At 39.0% G+C, this 16,140-nt stretch overlaps 1 protein-coding gene across 1 annotated transcript; it reads left to right on the forward strand.

The window, feature by feature from the left end:
* The first annotated feature begins 6,851 nt into the window (after window positions 1–6,851).
* On the forward strand, window positions 6,852–15,551 carry LOC119898875 (aminoacyl tRNA synthase complex-interacting multifunctional protein 1-like). Its single transcript, XM_038713164.1, has 4 exons — window positions 6,852–7,316; window positions 9,674–9,873; window positions 12,672–12,840; window positions 13,349–15,551. Exons 1-4 carry the CDS (start codon window positions 6,944–6,946, stop codon window positions 13,513–13,515), a joined length of 909 nt encoding a protein of 302 aa, XP_038569092.1. The 5' UTR covers window positions 6,852–6,943; the 3' UTR covers window positions 13,516–15,551.
* Window positions 15,552–16,140: the final 589 nt, after the last annotated feature.

Consider the following 16,140-nt stretch of genomic DNA (forward strand, 5'->3'; position numbering starts at 1 on the left):
GTGTAACTAATTACCTTTCAAAAAAGTAATATTTTTACTAGTTACTAAGGCAATTTAAGCTGCGTTACTCGTTACTGAAGGCACCATCCTTGACGTGATTCCACGACTGTGCGGCAGCTCAGCGGCACCGGACTTTGTTGTTCATGTCCGCTGATAGCCAAACACTAAAGGAAGAAAGTTGAAAGAGGGAGAGAGGCTTTCTGTCCACAGCTGTAAGTAGCTACTGCCATTATTGTGTCACAGTCGGATGCAAAGAACATTGTCGTCTAGTATAAACCAGCAAAAAGCTTTCAACCGCGAACATTTCTACATCTGATTTATTGATGCGTCTGCTAAAGATGCACAGCGACGTGAAACTTACAGAAAGAAACTCCGGCAGGAGCTGTCACTGATGCTTGGACTCGTCGGGAGAGAGGGGCTTTCATGTAGCGTTTTGTAACTACTGAAAACAGCTGTTTAAAAGTCGGGATTTACTTGCTTTTTTTTTTTATTTCAGCCGCTTGTGTTAACAAATATTAATCCTAGTCGGGAGAGACTGCTTTGGGGGTGAAGGGGTGGTAGTAAAAGTAGTGTTTCCCATTATTAGCCTATAATTTGGATAATTATCAACACTGACCGCCACGTATTGATTTTCAATTTTTTTTTACTAGGCTAGTTTAAAATCATATTGAGGAGCATATATTCGTGCAGCACCTCCTAGCTCGCTCTGTCTCTCTCTCTCTCTCTCTCTCGTGAACACCACTGCACAAACCTGTCTAAAGTTAGAAACCCCCCCTCGCTGTCATTCTGTGGGAAACACTGAAAAGTAACGTAGTAACGTAACTAGTTACTTTTATCACCCAGTAATAAGTAAAGTAATATTACTTTTTAAAGGAGTAGGCTAATAAGTAACTAGTAATTTATAATTTCTGAGTAACTTGCCCAACACTGCTTTTCAACAATTTCTTCCAACTGTTGGTGTGAATTCCCACCAGCAATGTTTCTTCTTTAGACTTGAATACATGTTATTATCCCTTGAAAACTTGAAGTGTAGGTCTTTAAGTTCATGTTTGGAATATGTATACACAAATTATTCTGTAATTTCTAAATTTCTAAATGTAATGGTTTCTGTTACTATTTTGTGAGACCTTCATTTATAGCTTCTATTTTATCAACTGAATATTCTTGTTGTTGAGATGAAATAACCAAACACAAGGTAGATATTTCTGTCCTCACATTTGACAATCATAGCTTGCCACATGCAGTTTGAAGTGATGTCACCCACTGCCCTTACTGAAACTGCTGCTGATTTACAAGTTATCCCAACACACGACAGCGGTGGTCTTTCGCTGCTGTCTTTTAGGAGGTGAAATGTTCACGCTGCTGCTACAGCTGGCAAAGCAGTTGTCCCTACCAAATCCTGGCAGTTGGCACATATTGTAGACAAAAGTCCTACACATGCCAAGCCAGTCAATACAAATATGTCAACAAGTCTTTGTGCCAAGATTATCAGAAATATTTTAAACGTTGTAGTTGTTTTTCATGCACACTGATTCTCTTGGCTGTCAGACTTGAATGGCTCTAAAGACATAGAATCGGAGGGCTTACGTCAGTTGAAAGAGGGACTGCTTTGGTGGAAAAGGAAGGAGCTTTGATTTGCCTGACAAACAAGATGCATTTGAAATAGTCAGGATTTTCATTTGAGGAATTTTCGATGCTCCAAGCATGGGATTTTTTTATGGCATGAAAAGCTTAAAGCATGAAAATGTTGTGGAATAATTGAGAAGTTTTTTTTGGATTCTGTCCACACTAAGCTGGAAAATGACATGCAGCCCAGCATTTTCTGGGTTTGGGAAAGATCTTCACACAAAAAGCCCAGGAATAAAGAAGTTACCAAACTGGTTTTCTAATAGCTTTCAGCTGTAAATTGAATGTAGAAATTGTAATGTTTAGTTGAGCTGCAAATTAGTTATTTTGGAAATTGTTTGAGTCAAAGTGAAAAGCATCTCACTTTGATCATTAGCATATTATTTAGAGACCTTTTTAATTCAATAATAAGTCGTCAAGCTTTTATCTGCATCAGTCGCAAAGAACAGAAACTCAAGTTTTTGGGAGAGGGAAAAACACCAGCTTAGTGTGAATGGAGGGCTATTACAAAGATGTATTTTTAAAATGTAGCTGGCTTAGTGTGGATGTTGTCTTAGTTTCCCATGGTGATGTTGACTGACAATTCACATTCGTCCTCTCTTACAGTTTGTAGTAGAATTCAGCCTTCTACTTTTGTCTTTGTTGTTCTGTTGTAGTCCAGTCAGTCCCCTCCACAGTACTTTTCACCAGGCTAATGAAGTATTGAACAAGAGCAGTAGGATCTTAGACTCGATTGGATCCGTTTCCTCTCACATTCCTGTAGACTTGCACACTGATGAAGCACAGACTCACTGACTGAGTTGATGGAGCCAGTGGAATTAAACTGGAGGTTTTTCCACTTCCAGTCACTGTTTCCATTATGTCCTGGAGCCACCTAGAACTCTGTTATATAAAACGCACATGTGCTCACTCCCTTTTTTTGGGTCAATCATTGAAGGATCATCAAATGTAGGGGCAAATGTGTCAGTGTTTCATGAAAGTGTTGGTTTTAGGAGAGGCAAGTAGTAATTCTTTTTTTCTTTAAGCCTTTTGTGAGACTGTATGTTTTTCTTGATATCCAAGAACATCACTTTCTATATGATACTAGTAGAGTATTTTGGTTCTGACAGCAGTGTTTCTCTATGAAATTCTGCCTCAAGATGGGAAAAGGCTTGACAGTTTTCACATTACCTCACTTTAGATTCAACACATAGTGACCAGTTCTACATGTAACCTACTATTTCAACGTGACTGAAATGTGTTGTAGCATTATGGAAGCACTAATGAATGTACATTTTCATACACTGTCTTTTAGACATTAGGGTGCCAATAGTCTGCCTGACTTACCTGTAGTTATTCATCTTTTGTGCTGTGAATGTGGAGGATGATTCATGCCAGCACATCATAGATATAGACGTTTCAGTCGCAACCAGCCTAATCTGAACCTTTAAGCCTCCTGCATGTTCCATCACCTCACATGGATAACGAGACAGCACAATACATAAGATAACCCAGAAACACACAACAACATCATCAGCATCTGTTGATCTCCTTGTCTTTCTTGCTTGTTCCTGCCGGCCCATGCTTTAAATTAATAAGTCTTTCTGTCTTCTTGACTCCTTCTCACATTCACACACAAACATAACACTTTGTCTCCATCTGACCATTTGTTGTTTGGTCAGTGTAGCAACAAGATAAAGCAAAGCACATCCATCTTCAGTGCCGGATCACTTGATTCTGGCTGTACTGCCAGTTTGTCCAAAGTTGGATTAAGGCCTTCTTTTTACATGGCAACGTAAAATTTGTGTGACTAAGCTATAAGGGCGTCTCTCAGTTTTGTTTGTTTACAGTGTTTCAAAACCAACTCTGTTATAGGAATAAATAGAATGTACTTATGGAGTAAGTAAAGATTGTTGTCCCTCATTGTACCGGCAACATAGCTTAACACTTTATTTCATGTGTCTATAATTTCTTAAACATTAAAAACAGGTTTCCTGGAAAACACAAAGCTAAATTTAAACAAAAGATTCATTCTTTATATTGTTTGAAACTTTATTCTCTGTATTTGTTTATCTGGCAGTCCCTGGACAGATGTAAAAAATGGCATAAAACATGTCTTATAAAATTCATATGCACAAACCAATGTATGACATATATTTAGCTACAATCCATACTAAATGGCTAAGAAAAAGAAACTTGCAAAGGCAGTTGAATTGTATGCTTGCCTGTTTCACGTTCAGCTGACCTGCTGTGCACTGACTGTCTCTCGGTTACACTAGCAATGAATTAATTAAACACTGGCTGTATTTTCCCTGTGATTAGCATAAAATAATGATGTTCTTTCAAGGAAATTCTCAGAAGGTATTCAAAAACTATTATGAAATTATTGACCTGTAAAATAAAGTGAGACCCAACATAGTTTTATTATATGTATTTAATGAAGCCTTTCATGTATTTCATTTTGTTGGCTTGTCAAGTGTTTTCTTCTGTTTGTGTAAACGTTCCTGTATTGCACTTTAACCCTCCAGTGAATGGGGAGTGGCTAAACTGAATGACTTGAGAAAGTATTTTTTTTTATGTACAGCTTTTGAGAAAGAGGGCTACAGTATTGAACATGGCACATGACCCAGTTGTTGCTCATTGCATAATGTTGTGATCTTTTATCTGTACTATTGTGTATGGGGGGGGGGGGGTATAAATATATTGTACACTATACCCAGCAGAAATAACAAGCATTGCTATTTTGTAATATAAAAGAAGAGTTATAAGATTGTATAAAAGAAAGCATTATAAGTATGATTAGCGGTTGCTCTGTCCTTTTTCTTGCCCCATGATGCATGTGTAGAAATGTCTGATTGTGACTGTTTTTTCAACTTTGATAAACTTGTTTGTTTTACATAAGCTCAATAAAAAGTATGTTTTGCTACTTAAAGAGTGGTAATGGACACTATGAGAGCATGTGATGTTTGAGTGTGACTGAGTCAAGGAAACCAGAATAAAGTAATTTATTAAAAAGAATATGTATAGATACCTCTGACAACATGCTGCTGCTACAAGAGAACTACCAAATACTGCTCTAATTTGACTTTGTCCCTTTGTGAAGATATCTGTTATATTACAACAAGCCAGTATGATCTATGCTTTTAGCCCTCTGTGAATAAACATCAAGGTTTATTTTAAGGTTCCCATGAGCACTGAAGGGTGTACTGAATTAAAAGAATGTAAAGTGTTTCCTGACAATCTAAAGACAGGTTTATGATGCAGTAAATGAACATGAGTCAGTTATGTTAATAGTATTATAAAAGACTGTCTCATAATCACAAGATAATACATCTTATGAGATTAAAAACACTTAATTGTGGGAAAAACTAAAAATGTGGTGGATTATTTTTAAATGGGTGGAAATGTGCTCTAGTTTAGGTTAGTAATGAATTACATACCACAGTATGTAGGAAGTGTTGGCCATAGTTTTGTTTAATATTGAAACATGATTTTATTCCATGTGGGGAGAGTCTTAAAATTAATGAATTATGCCTTTAGTGTAATGTAGTTCAATTGCATAACGGTATTTCTATTAAACAGAATTCCAGAAGCAGACGTTTTGTCAATGAGCTAACACGAGGTGGCGCCATCGACTCTTCACCTTTTGCCAATCCCTGTGGTAAACCCATGTGTTCCCAAAGTTTCCAAATAGCCTATGCCAAAAATGTGTACTGAATTTTCAGGAAGAAAATGTGTACCACATAAAAACCCTCCTCAAAACTTTATTTTTAACTCTTGGCTCTCTCCTAACTGATTGTACATTGTTGTATTTGTTTTATACTAATGATCATCTTTATTTTAACCCTACAAGTTAAACCATAAAGCACAACTAATTTGTTTTTTAAAAGGGCTTTATAAATGAAAGTTATTATTATTTAAACAATGTGTTTAGGTCTACCCCCACTTATATACAGTAAATGAGGTGGACAAAATGTTAGAAACACCTGTCAGTATAAAGCAATACATTACAACAGCACCACAAATGGAAGCCTCCAAAGTGATCATGAAATTGGATCAAAATCATGTTTATTGCACAAGTAGGTTTTCACATTTGTCTTGGCATATTGGTGAATAATAATAAACATAGTGAGTATAAAATATGAGGAAAGATGAAAGCAAGGACAGCAAGTCAGGAAGCATAAATTCAAAAACTGACAATACAATATGAAAAAGCAATATTTACAATATGGCATACAAATGAAAGAGCTGTAGTTGTATGTAGAAATGTGTGTAATATTGACCAGGGAATGTGCAAAACAACACGTCTCTTTCACCAAAAATTGTACATTATGACCTTCATCAATGTAAAATTTATTGCAGGACTGTTGTATGCAGTGGTGGAATCTAAGAACATTTACTGAAGTACTGCACTTAAGTACAAATATCAGGTACTTTTACTTTACTTGACTATTTTCATTTTATGCAACTTTATACTTCTACTCCAATACATCTCAGAGGCGTCTTCTGTTCTAGGCCTAGATGATGCTTTGCTGTGGATTAAACTACCCCAACAGTAGGTTATGGTTGGCCTATATAAAGTAGTTAAAATTAGCACAACCTTAAATAAATACAGCAGTAAAATGCAAAATACACATTAATGTACAAGTAATATCAATTCAACTTATAATACTAAAACACTGGCAGGGACCATTTTTCTACTTTTATTTAGATACTTGAAGTGAAATTTGCTGATAATACTTTTACTGACATAAGCCTGCAGTGGAGTATTTTCACAGTAAATAGCCCTAAGTAATTTTCTGAATGCTTGTTCCACCACTGGTATTAGACTGCATTAGTTTAACTCTACTTCGGGTGTCCCTGCCCCTGAACTGGGATTTGTAATGCGTTGTTTCATCGTATGGAGGTCAACAATAGGCCCAGTGGCATTTAAACAACCAAAAACCATAAAAGAAGGAAAAGAGGAAAAGAGGAGGCGGCAAGAAATCAGTGCACGAAGCCACCCCAGCAAGTTTGTTTGAAGTCTATGGAAATACTACTACAGGGTTATTCCCTGTTGGTCCCAAGGTCTACAGCGCACGATCGCGCAGCATAGGCGTGGTTTAATGACGTAGGGCAACGACAGAAACACCGTAATTCTGGTGGCTGCACTATGCTGCGCATACAAAAAGTCGCTTGCCGCAGTGTGTTTGTCTGACTCGGATCATCACTGTTTAACCAGCAATACGGTTACATCTCTGTCACGTGGTTTTAACGTCATTTTTGGGCCTACAATAACCTTCCATGTAGGCTTTGTTTGGCTTTACTGCTCAAACTCTGGCTAACCTCCTTGGGTAGAATGGGCCGTGGTGAGGAGCTCAGTGAATTTCAGCGGGGCACTGTGGTCGGATGCCACATGTGCAAGAAGTCAATCCGCGAGATTTCTGCTTTGTTAAACCTGCCGCGGTCCACCGTGAGCGCTGTGATTCTGAGGTGGAAACGTGGAGGAATAACGACGGCTCTGCCCCGGAGCGGCCGGCCGCACAAGCTCAAAGAGGAGGACCGTCAAGTGCTGGAGAAAGTAGCGCTGGAAAACTGTCTGCCCACGGTGGAAGCGCTCACCACTGAGTTTCAGAGTGCGTCCGGGGCCAACGTGAGCTGCAGGACTGTCCGCCGGGAGCTGAATGAGATGGGCTTCCGTGGCAGAGTGTCCTCGTACAAAAAACAAAGAGGTGAACTCAGGAAGGGTTGGGAATGAAAGGTTCAAGAGTCACATGCAAGTGTGTTAGGGTCCACATGCTTTTGGCAGCTACACGCCTCTGTGTGATTGAGATGCATCCTTATATGCAGTCTATGGATGCATCTCATTCCAAAACTGTCTGCACTCATATTGACACCCCTCTACCTCTATTTGCTTTTGATAAAAAGCTTTCCACAGGATTTTGGGACCTGGCTGCTGAGGTTTGCTCCCATTTCAGCCACAAGACTAGAGGATGGAGATCATTTTGTGTCAATATGTGTGAACAGCTGTTGAACAAAATGATCTCCATACTAGAGCATTGGTCGGGTTTGGAACTGGTCAATAGCACCGTACAAAAGCAAAACCTCAAACACAGCGCTACAAAGGCTGCTACCAAAATCTGAACCACCACCGCTCCCACTGATCCTAACTGATTTTGTAACCAAGCATTTGCTGACCATCCAGCTCCCTCATACTGACCAAACGCATCCATTATACTTTTTAATGCATCTATAACACTAGTGATATTATCAGAACTATCGGGGATCAAAGTATAACAACCGTCCCCCATCAAGTTCATAGCCACACACAAACCACCTTGTTCGGCTAAAATATAGTCGAGCCATGTCATGTTTCAACAATGTCTTTGAGTATTTGACAGAAAATTAAACCCTCGTATAGTTTCATTTGCAAAACCCTGCAAAGTATAAGTAATATTATCAATGTGATCTGCCAAAACACCATACCATGGAATAAGTCCAAGTCCCCACTTCTTGCCTAGACTTATCCGCCAATGGTAGGATTCAAGATTATGAATCCTAAAAATAAAATAAAAAGATTACTATTTCCAGAACCAGGATCAGAATGAGCTGTAGCAGGTGGTTCCCCTTTTTGGATTGTAAGCACCTCATATGGAAGTTTTAGCATCGCCATGTAACAACATCCTATCCATCCATAAGGTAAGAATATATATGCCTTATCACCACAAATCCACCAAATATCTTGAAAATTCCCTATAGTCACATTGCCAGGCAAAAGCTGATCTCTTGCCATCAAAGTCCTTCCCTTCTTACTAGATGGCACAGCAAAAGTTACTTCATATGTGTTTTCACTAACCTTACGGTCATGCTTATCCAAAGACATCATATAATCATCACACTCTGATATTCCCATAAGCATCCCTGGCCCATCATACGTCTTATTTGAACAAACACAGCTACTAGCCCTCACGGGTCTTACCTCCATTGCTTCAGGAATTAATGTTAACTTATTTTCCTTCTGATCTAACAAAATCACATAGGGTAATTCATTTATCCAAGAACAATTAAGTCTAGGTCTAAACAACTGCGACAGACATCACTATATCTGTTGATGATGCTGATACAACAGCCATGATAAAGCATAAGATTGACCCATAACGGATAGAGGTTGGGCCACCTTCTCTAAAATTGAATCCCATGTGCCTGGTGCCGGGACTTTCAACAGACATGGACCATCCAGTTTCTTAACTGATCTTACAGAATGAATTAACTGCTGGAACCATAAATTCCTACCTGCCCAGCCGTCTGTCATTTTCAAAACGGAAGAATCAAACCCATATGCCTTCCATGTAGCTTCTGTAACGAGCAATATTGATCAGTCATATCTTCTGGTGTTTTATCAAAAGTAAAGAACTGATTTTGTACATGTGGGATAATATTCTGAACGGTTTCAGATGACTCTTAATCATTCTCTTCTACCATTTGCTCCCCGAACTCCCTCTGTATCGTAGACTTCTGAGTTACGTCTACCATACCCTTTACTTCCCGAGAAGTTGTAGTTGGTGTCTGTGTCATATTTACAATGGTTGTTATCGCCATTGTAACATTCATTTCTTCCGAAGTTACTGCTAAAATAATTGCATTAATTAACGTATTAACTCTTTTAGTCATTACCAAGGGCAAAATGAACTGTTATGAGTCAAAAGCACAAGCACTGGACACTACACTGGTCTGATGCTTAGTCTGTATTTATTCTTTCGCCAAATCTTCTGTAACTACAGAATAGACCATCTGATTCATGTCTACACTGGCACGCGCATGCCCAGTGTACCTGTACGGGTCCTAGCTGTGCGTTTTCAGTCGTTTTAATGTAGACTGAGATCAACTCCAAAACGCAGCGGAAACACTGGTGTGGATGGAGATCGTATTCGTTTTAATTCTCAGTTTGTAAACTGAAACGGAGTAGTGTGGATGGGGCCTTGGACACAACACCTGTACTGGCTGGCTTCTGGTAACCTTTTCTTCTTTCTTTTAAGGCTACATCTGAATTTGTTTACATGATTCTTATAAAAGTGCTCTTTGATGTCAGGAGGGGAAGAAGCAGAGGCAGCCCCAAGTCAAGATGAAGCCAAAGTGGACGTGTCTCGTCTGGACCTGCGTGTTGGACGTATAATCACAGCTCTGCAGCTTCCAGACACCGACAGTCTTTATGTGGAGCAGGTTGATGTTGGAGAGGCTTCTCCCAGGACTGTGGTCAGCGAGCTAGCCAAGCACATACCTGTGGACCAGGTACAATATTACTCTTAAATAATGATTTGTCTTGTGGGATAGGAATAGGAAAAGGATAGGAATTTTTGGAATATCATGTGATTTTTTTTTTTAAATTATTATTATTTATTTATTTTATATATAATTTACTAGGATGACAACTAACATAATAATAAATCTATGGATTATTTTCTTAAATCATTGTTTTATCTGTAAATATTTAGAAAATGTTAAAAATGGCCGTAACAATTTCATTCAAACATCAATCGATTAATTGTTCTTAGATCATAAAATTAACTTAATTGGATAACTTACAGAAACTTCTCAATATGTATGTAGAGATTCATCCACATTTATGGATTTAAAATGTGTTTATTGGGTACAAAAATGAGAAGAGGAAGAAAAGATCTGCATTTCCACTTCCCTTATACTTGTTGGCATAGTAACGTCATATTGATCTCAGCTGAAGGGCAGTGAATGCAACATCAGGTTGCAAGGTTGTAGATTTTTGATGACCCCTCCAGACTTGTTTATGAGCCGGTTTTCGACCAAAGGTACCGGGACTTTCAAGTCCCCAGATCTCTTTTCAAGGAACTAAAAGGTTCCTTCAGCCCACTGTTGTGTGCGTTTCCACCATGGTCTAAAGACCTGCAAAGACTAGGCAAATGAACCAGCTGACGTAGGCTGTAGCCATACAAAGCGATGCACAGGCATCATTATTTGTAACCACTATCCATGAGCAACATTTATAAATGAACATAAGATCTGAGTGGAATATAATGGCGGGGGGGAGGGGTAAATCAGCTGGTTAAAAGCCCATCTGCTCCTTAACACTCATTGGAGAAATCCAGAACCTTTCAATATGCTAATATTTCTTGTTTTAAAAGCTTAAATACTGGACACAAGATGTCTCCTACTCATTGTCAGTGTATGTGAACTGAAGGTTTTATGCATCACACCTAGTCACACTGAACCACAATTTATATCACATGCTCGTACCTACAGGTACTAAACTTAGATTTACACCTTCAGATGAATGTGAAAACTGTCTCCTAGTGAAGGCACAGTGCACAGTGAAGCTCAAACATCTGGGTGAAGCAAAAATAAGCATAGCAAATTTTTGAGCGGAGGGTGACTTAAAAGTAACACCTGTCTGTAATTATTTGGATTAGGTAGACCAAATACATATTAGATTCTTATATTAGTTTTATACAGTTCTGCACAGATTGTATTTAGGAGGTGATTTTACTTGATCAGCTATGTATAATCCATTAATTGATAGCCGACTAGGGTATGGTTATGAGTTCATTTAAGCTGAAGTGACTTCATTACATTCTGTGTGATTGCTTTGCAAATTTTACATTTTATGTTGATTGTGGATATCTGTGTTTGCTTTGCTTTCATATGGATCTATGATTTGTTGCTGAGACAAACTAATTTGTATGCAGAATGTTAATCTCAATGATAAGCACCAGGTTACTTTAATGGTTGACATGGCCTAACATACGTGGACACCTGAACATTAAACGGATGTGTGATTGTTGAACATCTCTCTCCAAAATCAGGCTTTAATATTCTGTTGGAACTGACTGTACTTTTTGGGGACAGTCTTCCACAGCATTTAAGAAACCTGGTTGCAGGGATTTGCTCCCATTCAATCACAAGAGTATTTGTACTTCAAACCAGGTCAGGCACTGATTTGGGTCGACAAAGCCCTCGCTCGCAGTCGGCGTTCCAGTCCATCCCAAAGAGGTCCGATGGGACTGAGCTAAGTGCCCTGTGCTGGGATTTGTCATGAGGAAAGGGGCTGTTGCCTCAAAGTTTGAAGCACATGTATTTCCTAAAATGTATATTGTATGGTGAAGCAGCCTAAAAAAAAAATTGCAACCATAAAAAAACTGCCCTAAACCAAAGTGTGTGCACACATTCTTTTACAGTGTGTTATTTAAAGCAAAACATATGACTGTCTGACTCTGCCAAAAGCGGTAGAAATTGATGTAAATGTAATGCTCCGCATATTTGTATAGCGCCATTCTTGTCTTTTCGACCACTCAAAGCACTTTTACACTACATCTGCATTCACCATTCACTCACATTTATACACTGAGCCTAAGTGCTCAAACAGAAACTAACATTCATACGCTGGCGGAACAGCCGCCAGGGACAATTTGGGGTTCAGTATCTTGCCCAAGGACACTCTAGCCTGGAGGAGCCGGGGATTGAACCGCCGACGTCCGATTAACGGGCAATCCGTTCTACGTTCCGCCCAAATTGAAATAAAATATTTGGAACAGGCAAGGTTTCCATGCTCAGACATATCTTAGACATTAGCTTCTTAAAACTGTTGATGATAGCTCGGCATTATTAACCGTTTTCTGACAGCAGCTTAAATGACAAGCACAGTTTCTTGCTGCTGCTGCTGCTGCTTTTTGTCTGGTTAGTCCACATACTTTTGTGCACTTTTGGTCTGGGTTGTTTTTCCCTTTAGTTCATACAGCACACAATTGCATTTATCATTGCTAAATATATAGTGTAACATTAAGATTTCCTATTATACTTAACATAACATACATCATTCCATGAAATGCTGGATTTCTCTTCTTCAGAACTTTTGGCAGAAGCTGCCTCTGAACTTCTCTTAAATGTTGGTAAACTGCAGAGGTCTCCGGGATCAAAAGTGTGAAGTTTTCCTGTAAACCCAGTATCAGTTGGAGGCGTTTGTTTCTCCGCATTATTAATTTAGATGATTATAACATGTTTTCTATAGTCTTGGGCATATGGACTGTAAAAATGCATTTGACCTTCTGTTTCTTTTGTAGATGCAGAACCGCATGGTCGTTCTGCTTTGTAACATGAAGCCAGCCAAGATGGGAGGAGTGGTGTCCCAGGCTATGGTCATGTGTGCCAGCTCTCCGGACAAGGTCGAAGTCCTTGAACCTCCGAGTGGAGCAGTCCCAGGGGACAGAGTCACTTTCCAGGGCTTCCCAGGTACCATCACCCCACCAATGTACCCTCAAAAAGCCTGTTCAAATTATTTTCCTCAAAACGCCTCTGTCTTTAGGAAACAAATTATGTTGTTGAACCTTGTTGCTGCCAGAAAAGCAACAATGGTGATTTTGAACAGCTTCCAACTTTGTGGCAAAAGCTTCGGAAAAAAAAGGTCCTTTCCTGTTTGAACATGTGGACAAAGTGAGGTTCATTTAAAAAAATAAAATAAAATAATAAAACACTATGGGAGGATGTGGAACACTGATTGTGAACCAGGCTTTACTGCCAGACTTCACTGATCTCTTGTGGCTGAACCAGAGCAAATCCCTGCAGCCAGTTTACATAATGTTGCGGAAGCTGTTACTAGGAAGTTACGGCCCGTGGTTTTGCTGTTCTGAGTCGGTAATGAAAGGACATAGGACTGTACCCATACATTCTGCATTTGTGATGGATGAGTAGAGAACAAAGGAGGTTCTTCTAATGTATCAAACTGATTTCTTGATTGCAGGTGAACCAGACAAAGAGCTGAACCCCAAAAAGAAGGCGTGGGAGCAGGTTCAGCTAGACCTACGCACGGATGGACAGTGTGTTGCAACATACAAGGGAGCTGCCTTTGACATCGCCGGCAAGGGGGTGTGCAAAGCCCAGACCATGTGCAATACACAAATCAAGTAAACTAACCGAGCTGCTCGAAATAGCTCAGTGCAAATCCCTGGAGTCAGAATCCAAAATATTTTGGAAAGCCTCCCCGAAAGAGGGGAAGCAGCCCATGGTTTTGGAATGAGATGTCCTGTTATGTTTGAAGTGTTCGCATACTTTTGGACTGTAAACCAAGGACGGTAACAGTGAAGAGTATGTCGCCCTCTGTTGGACGGATCTGAACATTACTGTTACGTTTTTATTATGAAAATCTGAAGTTCTGTGTTTGGCCAAAGGAAGGCACTACAGTAACCATAATAACAAACGGTAGGTGTGTAAGTGAGACATACAGCACACAGTCATACCCAGCATGGCGAAAGAAAATTTATATTCTTTCAAAGAATCCCTTTTGGGTGGGGAATGTTTGACATTTTCCCATGATGCCACAGTGATTATTTCCACTGAACCGTGGATGAAACTCAAAAGGGCAGTCCCCAGTAAAAAGGGGGACACTAAACAGTTGTACTTTCTTTTGACAGTATTGATTGAGCTGGAAATGAGTAGGGAAATTACTTTCACATTACGTAGTTAACCTTATTAAATAATTATACATGTAAGGGCGGTTCTGTGTTGGGACAGTTCTCTGAGCTGCTTCAGTTAAAGTGTGATGCTGACAGATGATGGAAATTAGTCAGTGTGTTTTTGTATCAGTGTAAATAGTCTGTGCAATGTTTATTTGTTATTTATCTTACCTGTCACAGTATTATATCTGAGATCCAGACAATGTTCTATACAAAAATGCTAATTTTGTTTATCTTTAGTTTCCCTGGAAATTGAAAACTGCTACTAAATGTTTTGTATCCATCCTGCTATTGTAGATTGTTACTCACCTCTCCAGATATTGTAACAGCTTAGCTAAACCTTTTATATGTCCTAAAGCTTTTATGTCCAGTTTTGTGGACCATGTTAGTTTATCCTTCCATTTTTGATTTTTACATTTAATTAGCTGAAATAATCAAGTATACTGAACTGCTTCAGGTGCTACATTTGATTACTAATAACCCTACTTATCATTTGAAGGGTGAGAAAATAAACCAACATGTTTTGGTTTTAAAATAAACAGTCTGGTTTTTTTTCTCTAGTCCAAACCAAGTCCATAAAATTACCAAAAAGGAAAAGCACAATCACGCAAAGCTGCTCTTCCCTTATTTTAAAGGAAGAACTGAAAAAACTGCTTGTAAAGAATGGGGATGTGATTCAGAAACTAAGTAGAACAGCTTGTCCGACACATGATGATGCTGGTTATTGTTTGACAGAACAGGAGAGGTGACAGGGAATGCTGTCAACCTTTTGTACAAGAAATTCTATTTGTTGGCATATCAAAAACTAGAATATGTAGCTACAAATCTTTCACCAATGAAAATCCAGTTTAGAGGTTTCCCATAAAAAGGAGAATACATCAGACAGACCAAGGTGTTTTTCATCTCATGCTTCAGCGTGTTGACTAACACAACAGGCTGATATGAATAGAATCACCTTAATATTAAAAGGTCATGGAGAGTTGATATTAATATCATGTAACACCCCCTCCCCCATCCACCTCCCCCCATCCACCTATTGTACAGGCTACCTATGTACAAACCCATAGACGAAACCATACTTGAGTTTGTGGAGGTACTGTAATGGTGTTTCACTCATCTCTGCCCCTGCATCTGCAATAACAACTGTCGTGGAGGAGTCAGTCCTGCAAGTGTGCGGCCTGTCGACTCGGCGCGGTTTACCGGAGGGGAAAGTTTATAAACCACCACCTGAAAGACTCGTTTCGGTTGAGTTGAGTCAACCTATGAATAAAGTGCTCCGTGTCTTCCTACATCCTGTTTTTGACAGGCCTCAAAGTGCAGGAAACCCTACAAAACTCTCAGCTGTGTTACAATCTCATAGTGTTTGTATTGTATTTAGTAGTCATCCATGTTTCTTTGCTCCTAATCTTTCATATTTTCACTTTCCTAGTATGATAATACTACTAATGATATAACTATATGTTTTGCCAATATCCTTTATAAAACTATAAGCGAATATTTATTGTTGCAGTGCTCAGTAATGATGGGTGGTACAAGGCTGGACTCCAAAGGCCACAGACAACACTGTGTGGCGGTAACTTGGTTGAATTACACATTTGTTTTTTAATACACACCACTAAAGTACAATTGAGATAGTAAGAACTCTTAGGTGGTGGTCTCTATCATAATCGTGCTATTTTACTTGGCAAAATCAATATGTATAATGAATGGAGGTAGCCTACATAATTTTAAAATTAATAGAATTACAGTTTTTCTGAATTGCTAAAACACTAAACCCATTCTGTGAACCAAATGCTCAGTGGCCTAAACCCATTTGTCAAATCAATCACTTGGCAAAACCTTAAATAAGTTCAGGTAGTCGGAAACCATTTGCAAATCTCATCCACTCTTTTTGCAAAACTCTCCATTCTCATTCACTAAAATACATTTTGCACTTTGATGCACTTGTGTTGCAAAATGGTAAATATGGGCAGTAAAAGTTAAACACAACACAGCTTTCAGCGTTTACACACAACAACTCATCATTCTTCACACTTGTTTCTAATGGTGTGATCAAACCAATATGTGGTCAAGTCACTGG

This window comes from Micropterus salmoides, unplaced genomic scaffold, assembly GCF_014851395.1.
Source record: "Micropterus salmoides isolate LMB-PRFRI ecotype aquatic unplaced genomic scaffold, ASM1485139v1 Ms_hic_scaffold_12, whole genome shotgun sequence".
Lineage (NCBI taxonomy): Eukaryota > Metazoa > Chordata > Actinopteri > Centrarchiformes > Centrarchidae > Micropterus > Micropterus salmoides.

Excerpts from the sequence above, each read along its gene's own strand:
- LOC119898875 (XM_038713164.1), top strand. The coding sequence starts at position 6,944 with ATGGGCCGTGGTGAGGAGCTCAGTGAATTTCAGCGGGGCACTGTGGTC. Across the intron at positions 7,317-9,673 it reads CTCGTACAAAAAACAAAGAG|GAGGGGAAGAAGCAGAGGCA; the intron begins GTGAACTCAGGA and ends CTTTGATGTCAG. Across the intron at positions 12,841-13,348 it reads CACTTTCCAGGGCTTCCCAG|GTGAACCAGACAAAGAGCTG; the intron begins GTACCATCACCC and ends TCTTGATTGCAG.